Source organism: Dryobates pubescens, chromosome 11 (assembly GCF_014839835.1).
Source record: "Dryobates pubescens isolate bDryPub1 chromosome 11, bDryPub1.pri, whole genome shotgun sequence".
Lineage (NCBI taxonomy): Eukaryota > Metazoa > Chordata > Aves > Piciformes > Picidae > Dryobates > Dryobates pubescens.
In genome coordinates, this window is record NC_071622.1 from 1,991,718 (window position 1) to 2,019,090 (window position 27,373).

Consider the following 27,373-nt stretch of genomic DNA (forward strand, 5'->3'; position numbering starts at 1 on the left):
AGCTGGAAACAAAACCCTCTAGGGCAGATGCAAACCAGGGGGGAGATGCTTGCACCCTGACCGTCTCCGGGACGGGGCAAGGCTTTGCTGCCCGGCCCCGCTCCCCTCTCTGGGCTCCATTTCGGCGTCGTGGCTGCCACCCCGCAGCGCCGGGCGGGAAATGGCGGCTCCCGCCGCCGGGGCCGGCGAAGAGCTGCCAGCGCCGGGCTCCTGCCGGCGCCGTGCCCCAGCCAGCCTGAAGGGCCGGGCCAGGCCCCGCCTGCTCGGGCGGCTGCGGGGCGGGACCGGGGCGGCTCCGGCGAGGGATGGCGGCGGCGCGGAGAGCGCGGGCCGGGGATCCCCGTGCGGGCTTCAGGCAGCCGGCAGCGGAGCTGGGCCCCGCCGTGCCGCAGGGGCTGCTCCGGGCGGCTCGGAAGAGCGGGCAGTTGAACCTGGCCGGACGGAACCTGACTGAAGGTGAGCACCGGGAACCGGCCCCCGCGGCGATGCCGCTGCCCTGAGAGTGGGGCCGCGCCGCTGCCTGCCCTGGGAGCCGCCGGGGCCGGGAGCCGCCGGGGCCGGGAGCCGCCGGGCCGGCGCACGGAGCCCTTCTGCGGCGGGGAGGGAAGCCGGGAGGGGGTGGCGGAGCCTGTGCGCGGCCCTGGGCTGCCCGGGGGGCCGCGGGGCTCGTCTGCAGGGGGAGCTGGGCCAGAGGAGCCCACGGCAGTGCTGGGAGGGCTGGCAGCCCTCTGCTGGGACAGAGTTGGGGTTGTTCAGTCCGGACAAGAGAGAGCTCCAGGGAGACCTTCTAGTGGCTTTTTGGTGCTTCAGAGGGCTCGTGAGAAAGCTGGGGACAGACCTTTGAGCAGGACCTGTTGTGATAGACAAGGGGTTTAGAATCACAGAATTGTCAGGGTTGGAAGGGACCTCAAGGCTCAGCCAGTCCCAACCCCCTGCCATGGCCAGGGACACCTCACACCACAGCAGGTTGCTCACAGCCACCTCCAGCCTGGCTGCAAACACCTCCAGGCAGGAGGCTGCCACCACCTCCCTGGGCAACCTGTGCCAGGCTCTCACCACCCTCATGGGCAGCAACTTCTTCCTCACATCCAGTCTCAATCTCCCCATTTCTAGTTTTGCTCCATCCCCCCCACTCCTATCACTCCCTGACACCCTCAAAAGTCCCTCTCCAGCTTTCTTGTAGCTCCCTTCAGACACTGGAAGGCCAGAAGGGAGAAATGTTTGACACTTAGGGTGGTGAGAGCCTGGCCAAGGATGCCCAAAGTGGTGATAGATGCTCCGTCCCTGGAACCACTGCAGGTCAGGCTGTTGGGGCTCTGAGCAGCCTGCTCTGGTTGCAGATATCCCTGCTGATTGCAAGGGGAGTTGGACTAGATGGAACTTCAAAGGTCCCTTCTCCCTCAAACCACATTTGATGAACAGGTGCTGTGTTTGCAGGTGATTGCTGACCTGTTCTATGGACTTGGTGTTTTTCATGTGCCTTGGGTTTAGCCTTGGCAATATTGTCCTGGCAGAACAGGAACACCACAGAACAAGTCCCAGCAGTGAATGCTCCCTGCTATGTGTTTGCAGATCAACTTTGTTTCCACTGGTGCTGGCAGATTTGCATCTGCACATTATTGCCAGCCCTGGAAAAATGCCTCTGGAAAGACAGCTGACTCTGTGTGTGTCTGAAAAGCACTTCAGGACATGGCTTAATGGCCATGGTGGTGGTGAGTTGATGACTGGACTCAATGATCTTAAAGAGGTCTTTTCCAACCCAAAGAATTCTATAACAGTCTCAAGCTGTGCCAGGGGAGGTTTAGGCTGGATGTTAGGAAGGAATGTTTCCCAGAAATACAGCATATAGAATTAACCAGGTTGGAAAAGGCCTCAGAGATCGAGTCGAACTTATCACCCAGCACCATCTGATCAACTCAACCATGGCACCAAGTGCCTCAGCCAGGCTCTTCCTAAACACCTCCAGGGATGGGGACTCCACCACCTCCCTGGGCAGCACATCCCAATGGCCAATCTCTCTTGCTGGGAAGAATTTCTTCCTCACCTCCAGCCTGAACCTCCCCTGGCACAGCTTGAGACTGTGTCCTCTTGTTCTGGTGCTGCTTGCCTGGGAGAAGAGAGCAACCCCCAGCTGGCTGCAACCTCCCTGCAGGGAGTTGGAGAGAGCAAGAAGGTCTCCCCTGAGCCTCCTCTTCTGTAGGCTAAGCAACCCCAGCTCCCTCAGCCTCTCCTCCCAGGGCTGTGCTCCAGACCCCTCCCCAGCCTTGCTGCCCTTCTCTGGACACCTTCAAGTGTCTCAATGTCCTTCTTAAACTGAGGGGCCCAGAGCTGGACACAGGACTCAAGGTGTGGCCTGAGCAGTGCTGAGCACAGGCAGAATGACTTCCCTGCTCCTGCTGGCCACACCATGAAAGACAGAAAGAGAGATTGGCCACTGGGATGTGCTGCCCAGGGAGGTGGTGGAGTCCCCATCCCTGGAGGTGTTTAGGAAGAGCCTGGCTGAGGCACTTGGTGCCATGGTTGAGTTGATCAGATGGTGTTGGGTGAGAGGTTGGCCTGGATGATCTCAGAGGCCTTTTCCAAGCTGGTTAATTCTATGTGGTGAGCAGTGGGAGTTTGAGAGCAGGTGCCTAGGGGCTCTGGCTGCCAGGGGGCTCTGGCTGCCAGGGGGCTCTGGCTGCCAGGGGTGTGTGTGTCTGCAGTGCCTCAGCACGTCTGGCGCATCAACGTGGATACCCCGGAGGAGGCTCAGCAGAACCTCTCTTTCGGTGCTGCGGAGCGTTGGTGGGAGCAAACAGACCTGACCAAGCTGATCCTTGCCTCAAACAAGCTGCAGTGTCTCTCAGAGGATGTCAAACTCCTGCCTGCACTCACTGTTCTGGATGTAAGTAATCATCACTTAAGGTAGGACTGTACTTTCCTCTGCAGCAGGTAGGAGAGCAGAGAACTACAGACTTGTTTGGGTTGGAAAAGTCCTCTAAGAGCATCAGGTCCAACCATCAGCCCAACACCACCATGGCCATTGACCCATGTCCCAAAGTGCCATGGCCACAGGTTTCTTTTAACAGCTCCAGGGATGGTGACTCCAGCACCTCCCTGGGCAGCCTGCTCCAATGCCTGACCACTCTTGCAGGAAAGAAATTGTTCCTCATCTTCAACCTAAACCTCCCCTGGCACAATTTCAGGCCATTTCCTCTCATTGTATCATGAGAAGAGCCCAACCTTCACCTGGCTCCAGCCTCCTTTCAGGGATCTGTGGGGAGCCAGGAGTTCTCCCTTCATCCTCCTTCTCCAGATGAAACAACCCCAGCTCCCTCAGCTGCTCCTGATAAGATTGTTCTCCAGACCCTCCACCAGCTCTTGCCCTTCTCTGGAGAGCAAGACTTCCACACTTCCAGCACTTCCCATCTAAATTAGGAGATAGCTCAGGAAGCAGCACCCATTCTGACCATGATAAAAAGGGTCTTGAACACACTGGCAGGTGTTCCCACCCCCAAAGACCCAAGGAACAGTCCAGGAGAGCCAACACTGGAGCCCTGGGTGGTGATCTGGATCTTTGCCTATTTTCTATCTCTTTTTGTCTCTCCCTTTCCTCTTAGACACATGATAGACACACACAGGACTTTAGCCAGGCAGTTAACAAGTGAATCTCTTTTTGTATGAATTTGTGGTGTCAGCTTCCTTCACTTGACCCAAGCAAATCATCAGAGCTGCCAAACAGAAAGGGAGCTGGGGGTGCTGATTGACAGCTGGATGAACATGAGCCAGCAGTGTGCCCAGGTGGCCAAGAAGGCCAATGGCATCCTGGCCTGCATCAAGAACAGTGTGGCCAGCAGGAGCAGGGAAGTCATTGTACCCTGTGCTCAGCACTGCTTAGGCCATATCTTGAGTCCTGTGTCCAGTTCTGGGCCCCTCAGTTTAAGGAGGACGTTGAGACACTTGAAGGTGTCCAGAGAAGGGCAAGGAGGCTGGGGAGGGGTCTGGGGCACAGCCCTGGGAGGAGAGGCTGAGGGAGCTGGGGTTGCTTAGCCTGCAGAAGAGGAGGCTGAGGGGAGACCTTCTTGCTCTCTCCAACTGCCTGAAGGGAGGTTGTAGCCAGGTGGGGGTTGGTCTCTTCTCCCAGGCAAGCAGCACCAGAACAAGAGGACACAGTCTCAAGCTGTGCCAGGGGAGGTTTAGGCTGGAGGTGAGGAGAAAGTTCTTCACTGAGAGAGTCCTTAGTCATTGGGATGTGCTGCCCAGGGAGGTGGTGGAGTCCCCATCCCTGGAGGTGTTCAAGAGGGGATTGGATGTGGCACTTGGAGCCATGGGTTAGTCATGAGGTGTGTGGTGACAGCTTGGACTCGATGCTCTTTGAGGTCTCTTCCAACCTTGGTGATTGTGTGATCAAATCTGAGTCACTCCCATTTCCTTCCTCCCTCTTTGGTCAAGCAGGATGTGTCATAGCTTCACTTGTGTCCAAAACTATTCTGTGAGGTCAGCAGGGTTTATTTCTGGGAGAGGGAAAGAAAAGTCCCAAGGTGCAAATTGGTGACTGGGTTTAAATCTTTTTCTTTTCCAGGTGCATGATAATCAGCTGAGGTCACTGCCCTCTGCTTTGGGACAGTTAGAGAACCTGCAGAAGCTTGATCTCAGGTAAGTGCAGGTTTCAAAGCAGGGACAGAAGCAGCCCTGTGGTGACTTCTGTGGTGTGAATAAGAGCTTGCAGCTGTCACCACCCCTTTCACAAAAACTACTTTCATTTTTTAACCAGAGCATATTAGGAGAGTGAGACCCACAGGTTTTGGATCAAAACTGGGCAGTTGGGGTTTACTGGGATTGCTTTCACTGATACTCAAAAGTCAGAGTCTTGGGAGGTGAAAACACTGATATTTAGCATGATCATGTGGAGGCAATCTCTACATTTGAGTCAGGATGGCAGCTTGGAGTAGACAGATACTTTCTGTCATGAGCAGTGCATGTTGGAAGTGTCTGCTCTGCTCTACTGAGGCCACAGCTGCAGTCCTGGCTCCAGTTCTGGGCTCCCCAGGGCAAGAGAGACAGGGAACTACTGCAGAGAGTCCAGGGGAGGCTACAAAGATGCTGAGGGCCCTGCAGCATCTCTGTGAGGAGCAAAGGCTGAGAGCCCTGGGGCTGTTGAGCCTGCAGAAGAGCAGCCCCAGAGGGGAGCTGAGCAATGCTCAGCAAGAGCTGAAGGAGCTGTGGGGGACAACAGGATGGGGCCAGACTCTGCTCAGTGGTGTCCAATGACAGGACAGTGGGCACAAACTGGAACCCAGGAGGTTCCATGTGAACAGGAGGAGAAACTTGTTTGGTGTGAGGGTGCTGGAGGCCTGGAGCAGGCTGCCCAGAGAGGTTGTGGAGTCTCCTTGTGTGGAGAGCTTCCAAAGCCAGCTGGGCATTGTGCTGCTGGGCAAGCTGCTGTGATGCCCCTGGGGGTTGCACTGCTGGGTGATGTCCAGAGGTCCCTTCCAGCCCCCAGCATGCTGGGGGTGTAGGATTCTGTGAAATCAGATCTCATTCACACTGGGAGCTTCAAAACCATTGGTTTACTGGAGTCATTTAGCACATTTGTGCAGAAGGTCAGGGAGGTGCTGCTGAATCCTGTCCCATGCAGATGTAACTCCCAGTGAGACTGTGCCAGCACAGGAGAGCCAATGAGCCTCATGCTGGAGCTGCTTTGTCCATGTCCAAGGGTCTGAAGAGTTTGTTCTCTAGCAAGCCATGTATGGCTGAGATAATCCAGCTGAGCCAAGTGTTGCAGCTCTAGTCTGGCCACCATCCTCTGTGACAGAAGTGCTCTGTTTGCAGTTGTGTGCTTAAAGCAGCTCAGTAATTTGCCTTTTCCCCCCTTTTGTGTTCTGTGTTTTCCTACCAGCCACAACAAACTGGAAAGCATCCCAGAGGAGCTGTTACAGTTGTCACACTTGAAGAGCCTTCTACTGCAGCACAATGAGCTGAGCTGCTTGCCTGATGGATTTGGACAGCTTGTCACTTTGGAGGAATTAGTAAATGACATCTTTTTGATGATTTGTTTGTGCAGAAAGAAGGCTTTGGCCAGGCCTTGCTGCTGCTAGCTAAACCAGACTGACTTAGACTCATTGAATTGTGTGGGTTGGAAAAGACCTCCGAGATCATTGGGTCCCAACACCACCATGGCCATCAAAGCATGTCCCAAACTGCCATGCCCACATGTTCCTCTAACCCCTCCAGGGAACATGGAAGCATGAAATCATTTCTGTTTGAAAAGAGCTTTAGGAGGATTGAGTCCCCCCAGTACCACCATGGTCATTCAATCTTGTCCCAGAGTGCCACATCCACACATTCCTTGAACACCTCCAGGACCTTGGAGGCTGATCTGATACTCTGGTGACTGCTGTGCACTGTCAGTTATTACATGGTGGCTTTGGGGCTGATTTGTGTGTTTGAAAGCAAGTTCTGCCAGCTATTTTCAGCTGAATCCAATCCCTTGTGATCTGTGAGTCGTGGGAGCCTTGCTGCTTCCAGTCACATCTCTGCCAGGGAGATCCTGGGGGTGTCAGCCATCTAATGCTGATGATCTGCCAGTAATTAATTTTACAGTAGTGCTACTCATGGGACACTTTAAACATCTCTTTCTAACCTCTCTTTTTCCCCCCCCTCTTTTAATCCTCAGGATCTCTCCAACAACCACCTGACAGACATCCCAACAAGTTTTGCTTTGCTCGTGAACTTGGTGCGACTCAGTCTGGCTTCCAATCAGCTCAGGAGCCTGCCTGCAGACATCAGCGCCATGAAAAGTAAATGAGTGTGCTCAGATGAGTCAGTGCCACCCAGCAGCCACTGCTGCAGTTCACAGACACACTGCCTGGCAGGCAGGGCTGGCAAAGCACAGTCTGAAAGGGTTAATGTCTTCTCTAGAGCTGGAGTTCACAGTGACCCAGAAAACGAGCTCCAGTTACTGTGTATCAAACCAGAGACCTCTTATCAGAGAGTCCCAGCGTGGTGGGGGCTGGAAGGGACCTCTGGAGATCATCCAGTTCAACCTCCCCTGCTAAAGGAGGGGCACCCACAGTAGCTTGCCCAAGATCACAATGCCCAGCTGGCCTTGGAAGCTCTCCAGACAAGGAGACTCCACAGCCTCTCTGGGCAGCCTGCTCCAGGCCTCCAGCACCCTCACAACAAAGAATTTCTCTTCCTGTTCAGATGGAACCTCCTGGGTTCCAGTTTGTGCTCATTGCCCCTTGTCCTTTGGCTGGGCACCATTGAGAGCAGTCAGGCCCCATCCTGTTGCCCCCCACAGCTCCTTCAGTTCTTGCTGAGCATTGCTCAGCTCCCCTCTGGGGCTGCTCTTCTGCAGGCTCAACAGCCCCAGGGCTCTCAGCCTTTCCTCCTCACAGGTCCCCCAGCACCTTTGTAGCCTCCCCTGGACTCTGCAGGAGTTCTCTGTCTCTCTTGAACTGGGGAGCCCAGAACTGGAGCCAGGGCTCCAGCTGTGGCCTCCTTAGAGCAGAGTTGGAGGAGAGCCTCCCTCAACCTGCTGACCACACTCCTCTTCATGCCCCCCAGGAGAGCATTCCAGCATCTTCTGTGAAGGACACAGGAGAAGCAGATGCCTTGTTTTGAGAAGTGTTGCTGCTGACTGAGTTCTCCCAGCATCCTCTTTGCCAAGCTGTTAGGTTTATTTTAAGACTCAGGATATTTATGCTTCTGGAGAAAGCTCATGTTCTGTTTTTTCCCCCCCCTCCTCTCTGTGTTTGTCACTGCATGCTGACATCTTCAGGCTTGAGGCAGCTGGATTGTACTAAAAACTACCTGGAAACTGTCCCTTCAAAGTTAGCAACCATGGCATCTCTGGAGCAGCTTTACCTGAGGAGAAACAAACTGCGGGCCCTGCCAGAGCTCCCCTCCTGCAAGCTGCTCAAGGTAAGGCTGGCAGTGCCTGGAGGCTGGCAGCCTGTCTGCTGCTAATTGTCCAATAATTATTGCTGCTTTAAACAGAAATTGTTGTGAAGCACTGATCTAAACCCACAAGTCTGACCAATGTGGACAGCAAATGGGGCTGGAACACAATCTCCAATGTGTTTGTGTTAAGGGTCAGGGTAGGATTGAATAGAATAGAATTAGCCAGGTTGGAAAAGACCTTTGAGATCATCAAGTCCAACCTCTCACCCAACACCATCTAAGCAGCTAAACCATGGCACCAAGTGCCTCAGCCAGGCTCTTTAAACACCTTCAGGGATGGGGACTCCACCACCTCCCTGGGCAGCCTGTTCCAGTGCCTGACCACTCTTGCAGGAATGAAGTTGTTCCTAATACCCAGCCTGAACCTCCCCTGGCACAATTTCAGGCCATTTCCTCTCTATCACCTGATACTAGGGAGAAGAGACCAACCTCCACTTAGCTCCAACCTCCTTTCAGGGAGTTGTAGAGAGTCAGGAGGTCTCTCCTGAGCCTCCTTTTCCCCAGGCTGAACACCCCCAGTTCCCTCAGCTGCTCCTCACCAGCATTGTTGCCCTTCTCTGGACATGCTCCAACCCCTCAAGGTCCTTCTTGGAGTGAGGAGCCCAAAAGTGAACTCAGTATTTGAGGCATGGCCTCACCAGTGCCCAGTACAGGGGCACTAATGCCACCTTTGCCTTCCAGCCCTCCATCATGGGGCACAAGCTGTGGCAGTGCCCTTGGTGTGGGCAGGAGCAAGTGCAAGGCAGAGGCTTCCTGCAGCCCAGCCCAGGCAGTGCCTGTCCCCATCAGGCTCTCACTGCTGGCAGCAGCCCCTGGCTGCAGAAATCCACCCTGAGCCCCAGAGAGAGCCAGCCCTGAGCAGGGGCTGAGCTCAGCAGCCACAGCTCTGAGCAGAATTGGTTCTGCTCTAGCTCAGAGCAGGACAGTTTCTATGACACCTTCACAGAGTGATTTTAGCAGAGCACCAGAGCTGTGATCTGTGTTTCTGCAGGAATTACATGCTGGGGAAAACCAGATTGAAGTCTTGAACTCCGAGAGCCTGAAGCATCTGAATTCTCTCTCTGTGCTGGAGCTTCGAGACAACAAGCTAAAATCCATCCCTGATGAAATTACTCTGCTTCAGAAGCTGGAGAGGCTTGACCTTGCCAACAATGACATCAGTAGGTAATGTGAGAAACTGCATGATGGCTGGGAGGAGGCCTGCCTGATGACAGGTCACCACAGCTAATCACAGCTATTTCTCTAGCTGGTGGGGTTTACTTTCTAAAGTGTAATTGCCCCAGCCTCCTGCTCCCCCTGTCCCAGCCTCCCCCCTGCCCCAGCAGCCTCCTGCTCCCCCCTGCCCCAGCAGCCTCCTGCTCCCCCCTGCCCCAGCAGCCTCCTGCTCCCCCCTGCCCCAGCAGCCTCCTGCTCCCCCCTGCCCCAGCAGCCTCCTGCTCCCCCCTGCCCCAGCAGCCTCCTGCTCCCCCCTGCCCCAGCAGCCTCCTGCTCCACCACCACCATTTTTGCAGCCATCCCAGAGCCAGAGGCAAGACCTTCAACCAGCCAAGACATCCCCCAGAGGAGCTCAGCCCCAGCCCCTGTGGGTGATACTAAAGCAGTCTAGCAAAGCAGTCAGCAATGTTGGCCCTAACAGCCGGGGGGCCACCAGGCCCCCCGGCCTTTGTTGTCACCACCACCATCACCCAGTGCGCACCAGGGGCACTCACCAGAGATGAGAGGAGGATCCTCAGCCCAGATGGGCTCAGCTTAGGGCTCCAGCCTCCTCTGGTGGGGATTAAATAAGGGAGTGGGTGGGGAGGGCCAAGTGGCCACCCCTGGGGTGGGAGGAGACTGCAACAGAGCCCAGGTGCTGTGGGTTTGAGGGGAAAATGGGGGAACTGGGGCAGGGGAGGTGGCAAAGGGGCAGATCTGGTGGGAAGGGAGAGGTGGTGGAGAAAGGGGATTTAAAAATAACTTTATTTCTCATAAATCTTCCATAATGCACAACTGCAGCTCCTGGTTTGCTTTGCCTCCATGCAAAAAGAGCAAACCCCCCCCCAGTGCTTCAGAGAACAAAGCACAGTTGTGGCTGTTGCAATGAAACCTTTCCAGAAGTATCATTTTGCTTGGTGGGACAAGCTGTGCTTTTCAGATCAAAATCACAAGTTTTAGCAACAGCAGCAACAAAAAAAAAGCTCTCCAAGAGTGAATTTTCTCCCTGGACACCAGCAGAAAACATCAGGATGCTGAAGGGACTGCAGCACTGCCCTGTGAGGAGAGGCTGAGGGGCCTGGGGCTCTTCAGTCTGGAGAAGAGAGGCTGAGAGGGGATTTAATCTATGTCTATCAATAGCTGAGGGCTGGGGGTCAGGAGGGAGGGGACAGGCTCTGCTCACTTGCACCCTGGGGTAGGACAAGGAGCAATGGATGGAAACTGCAGCACAGGAGGTTCCAGCTCAGCATGAGGAGGAACTTCTTCCCTGGGAGGGTCCCAGAGCCCTGGAGCAGGCTGCCCAGAGAGGTTGTGGAGTCTCCTTCTCTGGAGCCTTCCCAGCCCCATCTGGATGTGTTCTGTGTGACCTGGGCTGGGTTCTATGCTCCTGCTCTGGCAGGGGGTTGGACTCGAAGCTCTCCAGAGGTCCCTTCCAACCCCTGACATCCTGTGAGCTGTGATCCTATGATAAATGAGATCTCTGTCAGAAAATGCAGGAGCCCCTTCTGCATTGTCTAATTACTCTGGTCTCTCTGTGCCTTCCTTTGATCTATCATGTTCTGTGTCTCTTGCTTTGACCCTTTGAGCTTCAGAACTCCAAGCCATCTGACAAACCATTGCAAAGTCCTCAGAGACTGTTTTGAAGCTGCTCTGAAATGAGTTGTTTCCCTTTCTAGGCTGCCTTACACATTGGGGAACCTTCCTCAGTTGAAATTCCTGGCCCTGGAAGGAAATCCTTTGAGAACCATTCGAAGAGACCTCCTGCAGGTGAGCACTGCAGACAGCAGCTGGGTTTGGTTCATGTGTGTGTTGCTCCAAACTGTGTAGCCAGAGCATTGAAAAACCCCCAAAGATTTCTGCTTCTCATCTCTACTTCCCTGAGTTAGGCATCTAGGATTCAACAGAGGTCTGGAGCAGCCAAGTCTGGTTGAGCAACCAAGTCTAGCTGAGAGGCATGCCCACCCATGGCAGGGAGGTTGGAGTAGATGATTTCTAAGGTCCCTTCCAGCCTAAGCCATTCTCTGAATGTTACATAGCAGGGGCTGGAAAGGACCTCTGGAGATTATCCAGGCCAAGCAAACTCCTAAAGCAGGGTCAGCCAGAGCAGATTGCCAAGGATCACAATGGCCAGGTGGATTTGAAGTGTCTCCAGAGCAGGAGACTCCTCAACCTCTCTGGGCAGCCTGTTCTGGTGTGTTACCACCCTGGTGTCTAACCTAAATCAAGCTTCTGCCAGTTAATTACTCATGGATTATATGAGTAGTGGATGCTGATGTGGGCAGACTGAAAGGCAAATCCATGGAGGGCCAAGCTGTTAAAAATGCAGGGAAATGATGTAAACCACAGGGTTTGTTTTTTTCCCAGACTTTATAATTTGGGGAATAAAAAGTTACTGAAGAGTGAGCAATCAACTTCCTGGCCAACCCTTGGTGTCTTCTCCAAGGCATCACTGGGCTTTCACCTTTTAAAAGAGAAAATGGAGTTCTGCTGAACTTTTTTCTTTGCCCTTGGATCTGGTTAGTTCAGTTACAAAGCTGGAAATGTAGCTCCTGAGGTGGTGATCCAAGGTCAGAAACATTCATTTGGAACAAGTAAATAAAAGGCTAAATAAAGAGGTTGACAAAAAGACCTTTTTCTGTGGGAAGCATTGGGTGGAATTTGTAGCCAGCAGTGATATGGCTCCAGCTGAGGGACTGGAACTGGCCCTCCCTTGTTGTCCTCCAGCTGAGTGACTGGTGATGGCCTTCCAATCCCAAGCACCAATACAGGCTGGGCAGGGACTGGCTTGAGAGCAGCCCTGAAGAAAAGGACCTAGGGGTGCTGGGGGAGGAGAAGCTCAGCAGGAGCCAGCAGGGAGCACTTGCAGCCCAGAGAGCCAACCACAGCCTGGGCTGCAGCAAGAGAAGTGTGGCCAGCAGGGCCAGGGAGGGGATTCTGCCCCTCTGCTCCACTCTGCTCCACTCTGCTCCACTCTGCTCCACTCTGCTGAGACCACAGCCAGAGCTCTGGGTCCAGTTCTGGAGCCTCTGCTCCAGGAAGGATCTGGAGGTGCTGGAAGGTGTCCAGAGAAGGGCCACAAGGATGAGCAGAGGGCTGGAGCTGCTCTGCTGTGAGCATAGACTGAGGGAGTTGGGGTCGTGCAGTCTGGAGAGAAGGCTCCCAGGAGACCTCATTGTGGCCTTGCAGGATCTGCAGGGGGCTCCAAGAAAGCTGGGGAGGGACTTTTGAGGGTGTCAGGGAGGGATAGGACTGGGGGGGATGGAGCAAAACTAGAAATGGGGAGAGTGAGATTGGATGTGAGGAAGAAGTTGTTCCCCAGGAGGGTGGTGAGAGCCTGGCACAGGTTGCCCAGGGAGGTGGTGGAAGCCTCCTGCCTGGAGGTGTTTGCAGCCAGGCTGGAGGTGGCTGTGAGCAACCTGCTGTGGTGTGAGGTGTCCCTGGCCATGGCAGGGGGTTGGAGCTGGCTGAGCCTTGAGGTCCCTTCCAGCCCTGACAATTCCATGATTCAATGATTCTAGCCAACCAGCCACACAAGCAGTGGCTGGCAAGTGCTTAGTGACCTCTTCTGTTGTGTTTGTTTTTTCTTCACAGAAGGGCACCCAGGAACTTCTGAAATATCTGAGAAGCAAAATCCAAGGTTTGTGCTCTGTTAATTAGCTTATAAAGGGAATTTAAGAAATGGATTCCAGATTGAACCCTGGGCTTCTCATTCCCTGAACTACTTCAGCATCTGGGTTGGTTTTACTTTCTGTTCTGTTTTCTAAAGCAGGCTGTGATTTTTGATTAGCTTAGAAAGAAGCTCTCAGAATCTTGAAGTAGCTTGCAATCCTGGGAGGTGAAATCCTATAGAGTCATAGAATTGCCAGGGTTGGAAGGGACCTCAAGGCTCAGCCAGTCCCAACCCCCTGCCATGGGGGGTTGGAACTCACAGCCACCTCCAGCCTGGCTGCAAACACCTCCAGGCAGGAGGCTTCCACCACCTCCCTGGGCAACCTGTGCCAGGCTCTCACCACCCTCCTGGGGAACAACTTCTTCCTCACATCCAATCTCACTCTCCCCATTTCTAGTTTTGCTCCATCCCCCCCAGTCCTATCCCTCCCTGACACCCTCAAAAGTCCCTCCCCAGCTTTCTTGGAGCCCCCTGCAGATCCTGCAAGGCCACAATGAGGTCTCCTGGGAGCCTTCTCCTCTCCAGCCTGCACAACTCCAACTCCCTCAGTCTGTGCTCACAGCAGAGCAGCTCCAGCCCTCTGCTCCTCCCCCTGGCCCTTCTCTGGACACCTTCCAGCACCTCCAGATCCTTCCTGGCACAGAGGCTCCAGACCTGGCCCCAGAGCTGCAGCTGTGGTCTCAGCAGAGTGGAGCAGAGGGGCAGAATCCCCTCCCTGGCCCTGCTGGCCACACTTCTCTTGCTGCAGCCCAGGCTGTGGTTGGCTCTCTGGGCTGCAAGTGCTCCCTGCTGGCTCCTGCTGAGCTTCTCCTCCCCCAGCACCCCCAGGTCCTTTCCTTCAGGGCTGCTCTCCAGCCAGTCCCTGCCCAGCCTATATTGGTGCCTGTACAAAAAGGACTTCAATTTGCCACCTCTAGAAACCTTCCATCTCCCAGTTTTACAACCTAAAGTAGGCAAACTATCCGAGTTCACATTACACACAGCGTGGAAATGGTCATGATGGCCCTCAGTGGCAACAAAAATGCTTTCCCTCTTCCTTTGGAAGGAGCCTTGACAACAGCAGCAGCTTCTCCGGAGAGTGAGCTGTGTGGGTGGTGCTCCTTGTGGGTTTTTCTCTCTCCTGCCAGAGGATGGCAGCATCAATTCAGTTACTGCAGCAGAGAGGCTTGGAAAGGGCAGGTTCCCCTCCAGTCTGATGAGATGCTAACTCGATAGAAATTAATTGGGTGCTAGAGTACAGCCTCAGCGACTTCCCTGCTGAAGGGGAGCAGATTCTGGTGGGTAATGAAGTGCTCTGGTGTCTTGCATCTGCAGCAGGGTGCTTAGGGAAAGGAGCCATGGAGTCACTCTGCTTGGGGAAGCCCTTTCACATCATCAAGCCCAGCCAGCCTCTGACTCTGCCAAGGCTGGGGCTAAACCATGTCCCTCAGCACCAAAGCTCTGCCTCTTTTAAAGCCTCCCCCAAGGATGGGGATTCAGCCATGTCCCCTGGGAGCCTGTTCCAGGGTTTGAGAAACCTTTCAGTGAAGAACTTTCTTTTCACATCCAACCTAAACCTCCCCTGGGGCAACTTGAGGCCATTTCCTCTTGTCCTATCTCTTGTTTCTTGGGAGAGGAAGCCAACCCCCACCTGGCTCCAGCCTCCTTTCAGGCAGTTGTAAAGAGCCAGAAGGCCTCCCCTCAGCCTCCTTTTCTCCATGGTGATCTTCCTCTGCCTGCTCTGGCATCTTCAGTTGGAACTAAAGCAGTAGCAGCCCTGTTTCTGGAGAGCTTTAAACTGGAGAGAGGCCTCTCTTGGGTTTCAGCTAATTGCTTTGAGCCTTCTTAATGACAGGGTCACAACTTATGGCTAGGTGCAGCTGTTGGCAGGGGTTTCTGTATGAATGCTGCTGGATGGCCATGGAGTTTCATAGAATCAGAGCCATGGAGTCAGAGAATCACAGAATGGTTTGGGTTGGAAGGGACCTTAAATGTCACCCAGTTCCAACCCCTCTGCCATGAGCAGGGCCACCTCCCACTAGAGCTGGTTGCTCAAGGCCCTGTCCAAACTGGCTTTGAAGGCTTCCAGGGTTGGAGCCTCCACAGCTCTCCACCTACATCCTCTCCCTCCAGGTCACTCAGAACAGCAGCTCTGAGTGCAGCCTGTAATTTGTGTGCTGATATGTGTTTGTCCTCTCTAGATGATGTGCCTAGCCAAGGTGAGGAGCCTGCTGTGACAGCCATGACTCTGCCCAGCCAGTCAAGGATTAACATGCATGCCATAACCACACTCAAATTACTGGACTATAGGTATGGCCAGAGAATGGGTTGGGTTGGAAGGGACCTTGAAGATCATCTAATTCCAACACCCACCATGGGCAGGGACACCAGACCAGGTTGCTCAAGGCCTTGTCCAGCCTGGCTTGGAATGTAGAGTCCATAGATTCATGGAATGGGTTGGGTTGGGAGGGACCTTGAAGATCATTCAGTTCCAACCTCCCACCATGGCCAGGGGCACTTCTTATTAGCCCAGGTTGCTCAAGGCCCCATCCAACCTAGCTTTGAACACCTCCAGAGAGGGTTCATCCACAGCCTCTTACCTATTCCTAAAGCCTGAAGGCAACCTTTTTTCCCCCTTTTTCCCCTTGTGATAGATGCCAGACCATCCTGCACATCAGCCTGCTGCACTTCAGTTTGTGTGCTCAGGAGCAGGCTGGTTTGCATCTCAGGCTTTTCCAAATGATGCCTTTGCTCTGTCCAAGATTTCACAGGAGCATTGCTTTTAGCCACTAAAGCCACCTCATATCTTCAGGGGCTTTTTGTGCCTCTTCAATTTCTTTACCCACTTTCATTAAGTCTCAGAACATCTTGTAGTAGATGAATCATTTATGGCAGTCACAGCTGAAAATTAACCAAGAATGTAACCTAGTCAGTTGGGAGAGGGGAAGAAAATCCTGACTGCTGGCAACTTCAGGGTCAAACAGTCCTGCTGAGAGCTGGGATGTTGCAAGGATCTCAGGGCTCCAGGCTTCAGCATCCTCACACCAAAGAAATTTCTCCTCCTGTTCAGATGCAACCTTGTAGGTTCCAGTTTGTGCCCACTGCCCCTTGGCCTGTCCCTGGGCACCACTGAGCAGAGTCTGGCCCCAGCCTCTTGCCCCCCACAGCTCCTTTAGCTCTTGCTGAGCATTGCTCAGCTCCCCTCTGGGGCTGCTCTTCTGCAGGCTCAACAGCCCCAGGGCTCTCAGCCTTTCCTCCTCACAGAGCTGCTCCAGGCCCCTCAGCATCTTGGTAGCCTCCCCTGGGCTCTCTGCAGTAGTTCCCTGTCTCTCTTGACCTGGGGAGCCCAGAACTGGACCCTCTACTTCAGCTGTGGTCTCACTGGGACAGAATAGAAGGGGAGGACAACATCCCTTAGCCTGCTGGCCCCACTCCTCTCCATGCACCCCAGAAGAGCATTTGCCTCCTTGGCCATGAGGGCACATTGCTGGCTCATGGTGAAGTTGACCATGACTGGCACTTTGGGACATGGTTTGGGGGCCATGGAGGTGTTGGGTAGAAGGTTGGACTTGATGATCTTAGAGGTCTTTTCCAACCTTTGTGATTCTAGGTTGAACCCTGGGCTTCTCATATGCTGCTTTAAATGCCTCTCAAATGCTGCTTCAGCATTTGTTGGGGTTTTTCACTTCTTTTTGTTTTCTAACCAAGCCTTAAGTCCCTTCAAGGACAGCAAATTGTAGATAGTAATTTATCCATTCTACTGCTTGTCTTTCATGGCATCTTGTTAGTGAGTGGGGAATGATTAACTTGCTCCTTTCAGTCAGCTAAACCCTTTTCCATTGTGCAGTGAGAAGCAGGCAGCTGCCATCCCTGATGAGATGTTCAATGCAGTCCAGAGCCATCCTGTCACCACTGTCAACTTCAGCAAAAACCAGCTGGTGGAAATTCCTCCAAGGTACTTTTGTAAAGGTCATTCTCTAGTTGTTATCTCTGCCTTTTTCTCTTGCTGCTGTCCCCCAGCACCTGCTGGTGTTTCTAAGCCAGTGTATGTGCACACAGGCAGAGGCCCCTGTGTGTGTGGACACAAATGGAAGTGCAGCTGAGGTGCTGAGCAAGACATTTGGGTTTCTAGCAGGAGCAGCATGCAGGTGGCTCATGCAATTTTAGAGTGGTAGGGGGTTGATAGATTCATAGAATGGTTTGGGATGGGAGGGATCAGTCTCAAGCTGTGCCCAGAGGAGGTTTAGGCTGGGGGTCAGGAAGAAATTCTTCCCAGCAAGAGAGTTTGGCCACTGGGATGTGCTGCCCAGGGAGGTGGTGGAGTCCCCATCCCTGGAGGTGTTTAGGAAGAGCCTGGCTGTGGCACTTGGAGCCATGGTTGAGTTGATCAGATGGTGTTGGGTGAGAGGTTGGACTTGATGATCTCAAAGGTCTTTTCCAACCTGGTTAATTCTGGTTCTGGTTGGTTCAGTTCCAACCCTCTGCCACTGGCAGGGACACCTTCCTCTAGACCAAGTTACTCAAGGCCTCATCCAGCCTTTCCTTGAACCCCTCCAGTGAGGGGGCATCCACAACCTCCCTTGGCAACCTGTTCCAGTGTCTCATCAGGGTTAGAAGAGACCTCTGGAGATCATCAATCCCCAGCAGGATCCATTGATTAGCAAGAAGATGGCAGTGAGAAGCAGCTTGGCTCTACTCCGTGGTGCCTTCATTACATGTTGTTTTCCCTCTTGGTTGAAGTGAGTGAGAGGAGAAGGATGTGACTTCTTCTTCCTCCTGAAGTGCTGCTCTTCCCCACAGTGTGGGATTGTTGTCCCTACAAAGCAGGTTTTCTCCTACATGAAGAGAATCTGTGTGTGGCTTCAGCACTTTATTGACAGAGTCACAGATTGCATGGGGTTGAAAGGGGACCCTCAAAGGGCATCTTGTCCAACCCCCGCTGCAGTCAGCAGGGACACCTCCAGCTAGATCAGGCTGCCCAGGGCCACATCAAGCAGGGTGAGTGAAGTGATTCTCCCCTCTACAATCCTCTGGTGAGACTGCAGCCTGACACAGGAAGGACATGGAACTGTTGGAGAAGGCCCAGAGGAGGCCACAGGAATGAACTGAGGGCTGGAGCACCTCCCCTGTGTGGCAGGCTGAGAAATGTCAGGTTGTGCAGCCTGGAGAAGAGTGGGCTCCAGGCAGACCCTAAAGCAGCCTTCTAGTACCTGGAGGAGAGTACAGGAGAGCTGGGCAGGGACTTTCTACAAGGGCTTGTAGTGACAGGATGAGGGGAAATGGATTGAAGCTGGAAGGGAGGAGACTGAGACCGGAATTAGGCACCAATTCTTGGCAGTGAGGGTGGTGAGACTCTGGAACAAGTTGCCCAGGGAAGCTGTGGATGCCTCCTCCCTGGAGGTGTTGGAGGCTAGGCTGGATGAGGGGAGGTGTCCCTGCCCATGGCAGGGGGTTGGAACTAGCTGATCTTTAAGGTCCATTCCAACCCAAACCATTCTGTGATCTCATCCATCCTCAGTCCCATTTCTAGCAATTCATTGGAGGGAGACAGTGCCTGGGCCTGTTAGAGGAGGTTGCACTCCCTGGGGATAGCTGTGGGTGGGCAGCTGGGAGGTGCCAGAGAATGCTGTGGCAATCCAGATGGGAGAGCTGAGCATTTTCTGTTAATTACCTTTTGTTTGCCAGTTTAAAGCAGAGATTTTGATACAGGGAGTCAATAAAGTAGCTTCTTGACCTGGTAACTATTTGACATCCAACCACCAGAGTTCCCTGTTCCCAGAAACAGCAGATGCTGCATTCCTGGAATTTGGTAAGAGCAGAGCAGCAGAAGCAAAACAAAAGATGGCAATGAAATTGCAGTCTGGGTTTGTTTGTTCCATTGCTAAAGAGGATGAATTGAGTCTTCTTGTTAAAACATCTGGTGGCCATCCCTGGGGGTGTTCAAGGCCAAGGCAGAGAAGGCCTTGAGCAGCCTGGGCTAGAGGGAGGTGTCCCTGCCCATGGCAGGGGGTTGGAACTGGATGATCTTCAGGGTCCCTTCCAACCCAACCCATTCTGGGATTCTGTGATCTGTGCTGTAGCTTCAGACTTGCTGTGGCCCTCTGCAGCCTGATCCAGCTGGAGGTGTCCCTGCTGAGTACAGGGGGGTTGGGCAGGGTGGCCTTTGAGGGTCCTTTCCAACCTGCTGCAGTCTGTGCATACCTCTTACCTGCATTTCAGTGAGCAGGAAATCTCCTGATGAGTGAGAGAAAATTTCCTCTCCCAGCAGCTTTGAATAAGCCATTCTGTGCTTTTGCTGTACCCCAAGTGTGCATTACCTGCACAAAATGGCCTCTGAAATGCTCAAGGAACACAGCAGGCAGGGGCTTCAGGAGCACTTGGGTCACAGTAACCTGCAAAGCTCCAGGCTTGAGGCAGAATGGAAACTGCCTGTGGAAAAGGACCTGGAGGTGTTGGCTGGTAGTGGCTAAAGATGGCCAGGAAGGCCACCAGCATCCTGGCCTGGATCAGCAATAGTGTGGCCAGCAGGAGCAGGGCAGGGATTGTCCCCCTGGGCTGGGCACTGGTGAGGCCACACCTTGAGTACTGGGTTCAGTTTTGGGCCCTTCACTTCAGGAAGGACATTGAGGGGCTGGAGCAGGTCCAGAGGAGGCACTGGAGAACAGGGCTGGTGAGGAGCAGCTGAGGAGCTGGGGTTGTTCAGCCTGCAGAAAAGGAGGCTGAGGGGAGACCTTCTGGCTCTCTGCAGCTCCCTGAAAGGAGGTTGGAGCCAGGTGGGGGTTGGGCTCTTCTCCCAAGGAACAAGAGATAGGACAAGAGGAAATGGTCTCAAATTACCCCAGGGGAGGGTTAGGTTGGACATGAGGAACAATTTCTTCCCCTGAAGGGTTGTCAGTCCCTGGCCCAGGCTGGCCAGGGCAGTGGTGGAGTCCCCATCCCTGGAGGGGGTTGAAAGCCCTGGGGCTGTGGTGCTGAGGGCCAGGGCTGGGTGGTGAGCTGGCAGTGCTGGGTTCGTGGTTGCACTGGGTGACCCCAAAGGTCTCCAGCCTAGGCAGTACTGTGCTTCTCAGCTGATCAAAGTGTATCCCTCTTGGCTTTCAGGATTGTGGAGCTGAAGGACTCTCTGTGTGATGTCAACCTTGGCTTCAATAAGCTCTCCTCAGTGTGCCTGGAGCTGTGTGTGCTGCATAAGCTGACACATTTGGATCTCAGGTTGGTCTGCTGCCTGCGCTTGGGCTTCCGCTCTCAGGAGCTTCTGCTGCTGCCTCTTGAATCCAGCCATCTGCCCCAGCAGGAGAGCAGCACTGCAATAACTCCTCAGTTCCCAGAATGCCTCCCTGGCAGCTCAGTGACCCACAGCTCCAAAATAGCAAATGGCCTACATTTGGGAACCGCTTCAAGAAAAGCCAGCACCACCATCCCCCGCCTCCACAAGTGGACAGGCTCTGAGGCCTGCTGTGATGAAAGCTCTTGCCTCACTCAGGGGAAAAAAGATTCTTAGAGATGTGAAGTTGCTATTTAAAAACATCCTCCCCCACCCCCCCTCCCACCTCCTCACTAAAGAAATCTCACAGCAAAAAAAATAATGCTGGTGGGTAGCTGGGAAGTGGTGCATGGAGGCAGAGACCTGCTGCTGCCTGGAGCTGAAGCTCTGTAGGTGGGTTTTGTTTCGTGGCTTCATGGACTGGGTTGGGTTGGAAGGGACCTTGAAGGTCATCTGATTGCAGGCTGAGCCCTCCAAGCCTCTTTTCATGGCAGAGATGCTCCAGTCCCTTCAGAGAATCAGAGAATGGTTTGGGTTGGAAGGGACCTTAAAGATCATCTGGTTCCAACCCCCTGCCATGGGCAGGGACACCTTCCACCAGCCCAGGTTGCTCAAGGCCTCATCCAGCCTGGCCTTGAACACCTCCAGGGAGGAGGCAGCCACAACCTGCCTGGGCAGCCTGTGCCAGTGTCTCACCACAGTTTAACTACTTCAGTATCATTTTACCTTCTCTAACTCCTCAAAACTGCTCCTTGCATCTATTCTGACTCCAGGGTTAGGTCTCTTTGTTAGCTTTGGGCTTTCACCACAAAATAGCAAAGCAAGGTTGCAGGGACAGGGTTTTACTTCAGCTTGATTTAAAGTCATTTGCCTGTGCCTGGAGAGAGTCCAGTGAAGAACTTCTGAGGAGGAAATTCTTTCCAGTGAGGGTGGTGAGACAGTGGGACAGGTTGCCCTGGGATGTGCTGGGTGTCCTCTCCCTGGAGGTGTTGAAGGCCAGGTTGTGAGTGACCTAGATGGACAGAGTTAAGGTGGAAAGTTGTGGAGACTCCAACCCTGGAAGTGTTCAGAGCCAGCCTTGAGCCACCTGGGCTGGTGGAAGGTGTCCCTGCCCATGGCAGGGGGTTGCACCTGGAAGGCCCCTTCCAACCCAAACCATTCTCTGATTCTCTGAAGGGAGTGGAGCATCTCTGCTATGAGAAGAAGCCTGGAGCAGAGCAGCCTCAGGGGATCTCACCCATGGCTACAAACACCTGCAGGGAAGGTGGAGAGGTTGGAGCCAGACTCCTCCAGTGGTGCCCAGGGACAGAACCAGAGGCCCCAGGCACTCAGTGACATGCAGTAGGGTCCCTCTGAACATCAGGAGACACTTTTTCACTGTGCAGGTGACTGGGTGCTGGCACAGGTTGCCCAGGGAAGGGGTGGAGCCTCCATCCTTGGAGATACTCAGAACCCAGCTGGATGTGGTCCTGAGCCACCTGCTCTAGGGGGCTGGACCAGAGTAGCTCTGAGGTCCCTGCCAACCTTAAGCTGTCAGTGATGCAGTGACATAGGTGCTGCTGATGGAGGAGCTGGGCTGAGGCTTGGGGAAGTAGATGGTAACAAGAGATGGATGAGGGAACAAGGACAAAGATGACTGCAGCTTCAGGTCTCAATCCCTGTCTAGGCATCTCTAGTGAGCTGTCTTTGTTTTCCTCTGGTGTCCCACACAGGACATGTTTTGTTTGTTCTTCTTTGTGGTTAGGAAGCTTCTGAATGGCTTCCTGGGGTGAGAAACACTGCAGTAAGAGTAAAAGAGTTTGGGAACCAGGCTAAATGAACTTTGAAGAGGTTTAGGGTGCTCCCACTGACTGCCTGGCACCCAGATGGGGACAGTGTCACAGAATCAGAGGTTTGGGTTGGAAAAGGCCTCTGAGATCATCAAGTCCAACCTTCAACCCAACACCAACATGGCCACCAAACCATGTCCCCAAGTGCCATGGCCACACATTTCTTGAACACCTCCAGGGATGGGGACTCCACCACCTCCCTGAGCAACCCATTCCAATGCCTGAAAGGAAGAGGACAAATCCCAGCCCTGCCCACACCTGCCTACCTCCAGCACCAGCCTGATGAGCTTCCCTCTGAAAACCAAGGAGCAGATTTGTGGAGCTCTTAGAAGCTTGGCAGTCCTTGAGAAGCTTCAGAGGACAGGCTCTGAATCTCCTGCTGGCAGAACCTGGCTGGTGTTAGCAAAAGTCTGGCCTTGAGCACGGTGCTGAGCCACTTCTGAAGCAGCTGAGTGGTGTAAGAGGGTGTGTTGGTGCTGGTGAACACATGCTGTGCCTCTGTGGGGCCTGAACTCCAGCTTGGTGGCACTTGGTGATTGTTTGTCTTCCTCTGATCCACAGAAACAACAGTTTGACCTCTTTACCAGAGGAGATGGCAGCACTGAGCAGACTGCAGGTGATCAATTTGGCTTTTAATAGGTGAGCAACTGCTTTAGGTTGATTTTTGTGTCCAGAAATAACAGCTGGGGTGGATTGGATTTGATTTTCCTGTGCTCTGAGGATGAGGAGGCACATGAGAGAAGCTTAGCTAGCTCTGAGCTTCAAAGCACTGCTATTCCAAAGGACTGGTGGGGCTTTGTAACCTTCTGCCTCAAAAGTTTGAGAGAGAGACACCTTGGGAAGTGGGGACAGGAAACAACCCAAAATGGATCCCAAGAGGCTTGCCCTCCGGGGTCTGTTGTGCAGCAGTTCTGAGGGGGGCAGAAATCCAAAGGGACTGATGGCCAGGGAGCACTGTCCCTGCAGAGGGGCTGCTGCTCTGGCTGCCAGCAGAGACTCAGCACCAGGCTGGGAGCCCCACTGGCATTCCTTAGGAGCCCAAGGGGAGCACTTTGGTCCTTGTTCTCTGTCACAATTTGTAGGTCAGCTGGGCTTGTCACTGGGGCCTGCAGCTCTGCTGGAGGGGTGGAGCTGGCACTGTGCACCTTCCACCTGAACATGAGCAGAAACTTGTTTGGTATGAGGGTGCTGGAGCAGGCTGCCCAGAGAGGTTGTGGAGCTCTCACTCTGAGGAGAGCTTCCAAACACACCTGGATACTTTCCTGTGTGACCTGGCCTGGGTGATGCTGCTTTGGCAGGGGGTTGGACTGGATGATTTCCAGAGGTCCCTTCTAACCCCTAGCATTCTGATTCTGTGTTTCTTCTTTTTCACTGTGCAAGGTAGGACAATGGATGTGTTCTCCTTCCAGTGCATTAGGGTTAGATGTGCAACTCCATCAAGAGTCAGGGCTGGGTGGCCACCAAACAAGTGGCAGAGGCTCTCTTTGAACTCCTCTGCTTCCCAAAGGGAAGAGAAAGGGAAGAAGGGAGAGAGGCTGCTGGGGTGGGAAAGGAACCAAACCAGCTGGGATGGAAGGAAGAACAATGCCATGGGATGGAGACACAGAGACACAAACCAAGGTGGAACCCAAGCCCTGGTGGCAGTGCTGGCACCATGGGCACCACTGCTGCTGGGGCAGGCACTGGGCAAGTCCCAACCTGGACTCAGCAGCAGATGGGAAACAGATTCTGGAGCTGGATTCAGGAGCACAGGGATGGGGATGGAAGGCAGAAGGGACAGAGTCCTCCTGGGACACTGCCCAGGGAAGAAGAGGCTTGACCCTGGTGCTCCCTCAGCTGTCTCCTGCAGATGCCACCCATGGGCTGCAGTCCCTTGTTGAGAAGTTGAAGGTCCTGGCTGCTCCTCCCCACAGGTGCCAGCTCTGCCTTCCTGCCCCCCAGCATGGGGCACAAGCTGTGGCAGTGCCCTTGGTGTGGGCAGGAGCGAGTGCAAGGCAGAGGCTTTCTGCAGCCCAGCCCAGGCAGTGCCTGTCCCCATCAGGCTCTCACTGCTGGCAGCAGCCCCTGGCTGCAGAAATCCACCCTGAGCCCCAGAGAGAGCCAGCCCTGAGCAGGGGCTGAGCTCAGCAGCCACAGCTCTGAGCACAGCCTGCTCTGCTCCACCCAAACCAGGACAACCTTAACTAAAGCTGAAATGCTCTCTGCTTTTGGAGGCTGTTGAGTTTTTGCATGCCCAGTTTCTGACTTCCATTGCTTCTCCTCCTTTTTCTTCTTGAAGGTTGAAAGTCTTCCCCAGTGTCCTGTATCACATCCTAGCACTGGAGACAATCCTGCTCAGCAACAACCAGGTTGGGTCCATCGACCCTCTGCAGCTAAAGAAGATGGACAATCTTGGAACACTAGACCTTCAGAACAATGACCTCCTCCAGGTGCCACCAGAACTTGGGAACTGTGAAAATCTGAGGTGGGTGTGTGAAGCACTGGCCTGTTTCCTGAGAACAGCTTCTTGCTTTTCTCAGGGCATGTTTTGTCAGAGGGAAAGACAATAATTAAGAACAAAGTCATCAGGAGCCAGCTATGTGCTCCTGTGGCCAAGGAGGCCAGTGGTCTTCTGGGCTGTGTGAAGAAGATGTGGCCAGCAGGTCAAGGGAGGTTCTCCTCCCCTCTACTCTGCCCTTGTAAGGCCACATCTGGAATACTGGGTCCAGTTCTGGGCTCCCCAGGTCAACAGGGAACTACTGGAGAGAGTGCAGGGGAGGCTCCAAAGGTGCTGAGGGGCCTGGAGCAGCTCTGTGAGGAGGAAAGGCTGAGAGCCCTGGGGCTGTTGAGCCTGGAGAAGAGAAGGTTCTGGGGACATCTTAGAGCAGCCTTCCAGTACCTGAAGTGAGCTCAAGGAGAGCTGGGGAGGGACTTTTTACAGGGACTTGTAGTGACAGGACAAGGAGCAGTGGCTTTGAGTTTGAGGAGGGCAGATGTAGACAGGAGCTGAGGAAGTGGTGGTGAGACACTGGCACAGGTTGCCCAGGGAAGCTGTGGGTGCTGCATCCCTGGAGGTATTCAAGGCCAGCTTGGATGAGGCCTTGAGCAGCCTGGGCTAGTGGAAGGTGTTGCTCCCATGGCAGGGGGGTGGAGCTTGGATGATCTTGAAGGTCCCTTCCAACCCAACCCATTCTGTGACCCTCTCAATCTCTGTTCCCAGGACACTTCTCCTGGAGGGAAATCCATTCCGCACCCCCCGCGCAGCCATCCTGTCCAAAGGCACAGCAGCGGTGCTGGAGTACCTGAGGAGCAGAATCCCTGCTTGAGCCTGGCTGGCTTTGGCAATCAGAGCACCAAGTATCCTCCTCCTTGACCAAACTCTTGGTGGTTTCACTGCCTTCCTCCTTCCTGCTCCGCTCTTTGTTAGCCCCATAGCATTTCTGATGCTCTTTGCATGTCGAGAAGTCACCTCTGAAATGTTCCCCCCCCGGGCTGCATGTCTCAAGGGTGCCTTGGAAAACCCCACCAGAGATGGTCAGGGGTTTTGTAATAAAGAGTTGCCACTGAGAGCATCCCCTGGGAACCATGGTCCTGGCTTTTTTGTACAGCTAAGCTCAGCTTCAAGAGGAATCCTCAAGCTCTCACAGCACAAAGCAGAAGTAAACCTTTGGATTTTTCCAGGCTGCCCAGGGAGGTGCTGGAGCCACCAGCCCTGCAGGTGCTCAAGAAATGTGTGGCCATGGCACTGTGGGACGTGGTTCAGTGGCCATGGTGGTGGTGGTGGGTTGATGGTTGGACTGGATGATCTTGGAGATCTCTTCCAACCAAAACAATGCTGTGATTCTGTGGTTCAGTGGCTGTGGTGGTGGTGGGTTGCTGGTTGGACTGGGTGGTCTCAGAGGGGTTTTCCATCCCAAACAATTGTATGATTCTGTAGATATCAAGACATGTGTGGTCATGGTGCTTTGGGAGAATGCTTAATGGCCATGGTGGTGTCGGGTTGCTGGTTGGACTGGATGATCTTAGAGGTGTTTTCCATCCCAAACAGTTCTTTGATTCTACAGGTAGCAAGAAATAAATGGGCATGGTACTTTGGGAGATGGTTTAATGGCCATGGTGGTGTTGGGTTGCTGGTTGGACTGGGTGATCTTAGAGGTCTTTTCCAACCCAAACAGTCCTTTGATTCTACAGATACCAAGAAATAAATGGACATAGTACTTTGGGAGATACTTTAATGGCCATGGTGGTGTTGGGTTAAGGTTATGGTGGTGTTGGGTTAAGGTTGGACTGGATGATCTCAGAGGTGTTTCCCAAGCCAAACAGTTCCATGATCCTGTAGGTACCAAGCCAGGTGTGGTGATGGCATTTGGGAGATGGATTAATGGCCATGGTGGTGTTGGGCTAAGGTTGGACTGGATGATCTCAGAGGTGCTTTCCAAGCCAAACAGTTCCATGATCCTGTAGGTACCAAGCCAGGTGTGGTGATGGCATTTGGGAGATGGATTAATGGCCATGGTGGTGTTGGGCTAAGGTTGGACTGGATGATCTCAGGGGTGCTTTCCAAGCCAACCAGTTCTATGCTCCTGTAGGCACCAAGCCAGGTGTGGTGCTGGCACTTGGGAGCTGCTTTCCTGCCCCCACAAAAGACGACCAAACCTCCGTTACAATAAGGTGACATTTTTATTATTTATACAATAAAGAGACTTTTGAAATGTTATTCAAAACACTTTTTTTTTTTTTTTGGCTTTTTCTTTTCCTTTTTTTTTTTTTTTCCCTTTTCTTTTTATTTTCTTTAAATATTGAAAAAGTTGAGTACACCAAAGCCCAAAAACGGCTCTGCTATACGCTGCACAGCATCGGTTGGGAGTCCCTGTAAGTCCTTGTTCTTGTATGTACAGAAGCAAAACCCCCATCCTCCACACACCCAGTTCTGCACCTGAACTCCCTTGCCCCTGTTTCCTACAGGAAAGAAACCAAACTGGATTCAAACTGGATTAAAGGATAACAACCTTGCCCTGTGCGAAACGAAAATGAGCTGAAGCGCTGGCGCTGGGCTCGCTTTGGGACTTGCAGACAGCAGTGGTTAATTCTTGGGTGTATTGGTGGGGGGTTGTGCACAGAAAAGGAAGCAGCTTTTGTTTGTTTGTTTGTTTGTTTGCTTGGTTTCCCCCCCCTCAAGTTTTGGCAAAAAAAAAGAAAGAAAGAAAGAAAGAAAAAAACACCCAACCCCAACCTCATTTCTTTGTTTTTTTTCCCCCCTCTCTTTCCCCCCTCTCTTTCCCCCCTCTTTTTCCCCCCTCTTTTTCCCCCCTCTTTTTCCCCCCTCTTTTTCCCCCCTCTCTTTCCCCCCTCTCTTTCCCCCCTCTCTTTCCCCCCTCTCTTTCCCCCCTCTCTTTCCCCCCTCTCTTTCCCCCCTCTCTTTCCCCCCTCTCTTTCCCCCCTCTCTTTCCCCCCTCTCTTTCCCCCCTCTCTTTCCCCCCTCTCTTTCCCCCCTCTCTTCCCCCCTCCTTTCTC

The 27,373-nt window shown here is 53.6% G+C and overlaps 1 protein-coding gene across 1 annotated transcript; it reads left to right on the forward strand.

Moving 5' to 3' along the window:
- The first annotated feature begins 290 nt into the window (after positions 1 to 290).
- Positions 291 to 25,414, forward strand: LRRC40 (leucine rich repeat containing 40). Its single transcript, XM_054165007.1, has 15 exons — positions 291 to 456; positions 2,703 to 2,884; positions 4,562 to 4,635; positions 5,879 to 6,008; positions 6,656 to 6,779; positions 7,763 to 7,905; positions 8,936 to 9,108; positions 10,815 to 10,905; positions 12,730 to 12,775; positions 14,989 to 15,097; positions 16,635 to 16,742; positions 19,889 to 19,999; positions 22,442 to 22,519; positions 24,159 to 24,344; positions 25,080 to 25,414. Exons 1-15 carry the CDS (start codon positions 306 to 308, stop codon positions 25,183 to 25,185), a joined length of 1,812 nt encoding a protein of 603 aa, XP_054020982.1. The 5' UTR covers positions 291 to 305; the 3' UTR covers positions 25,186 to 25,414.
- The last annotated feature ends 1,959 nt before the right edge of the window (positions 25,415 to 27,373 follow it).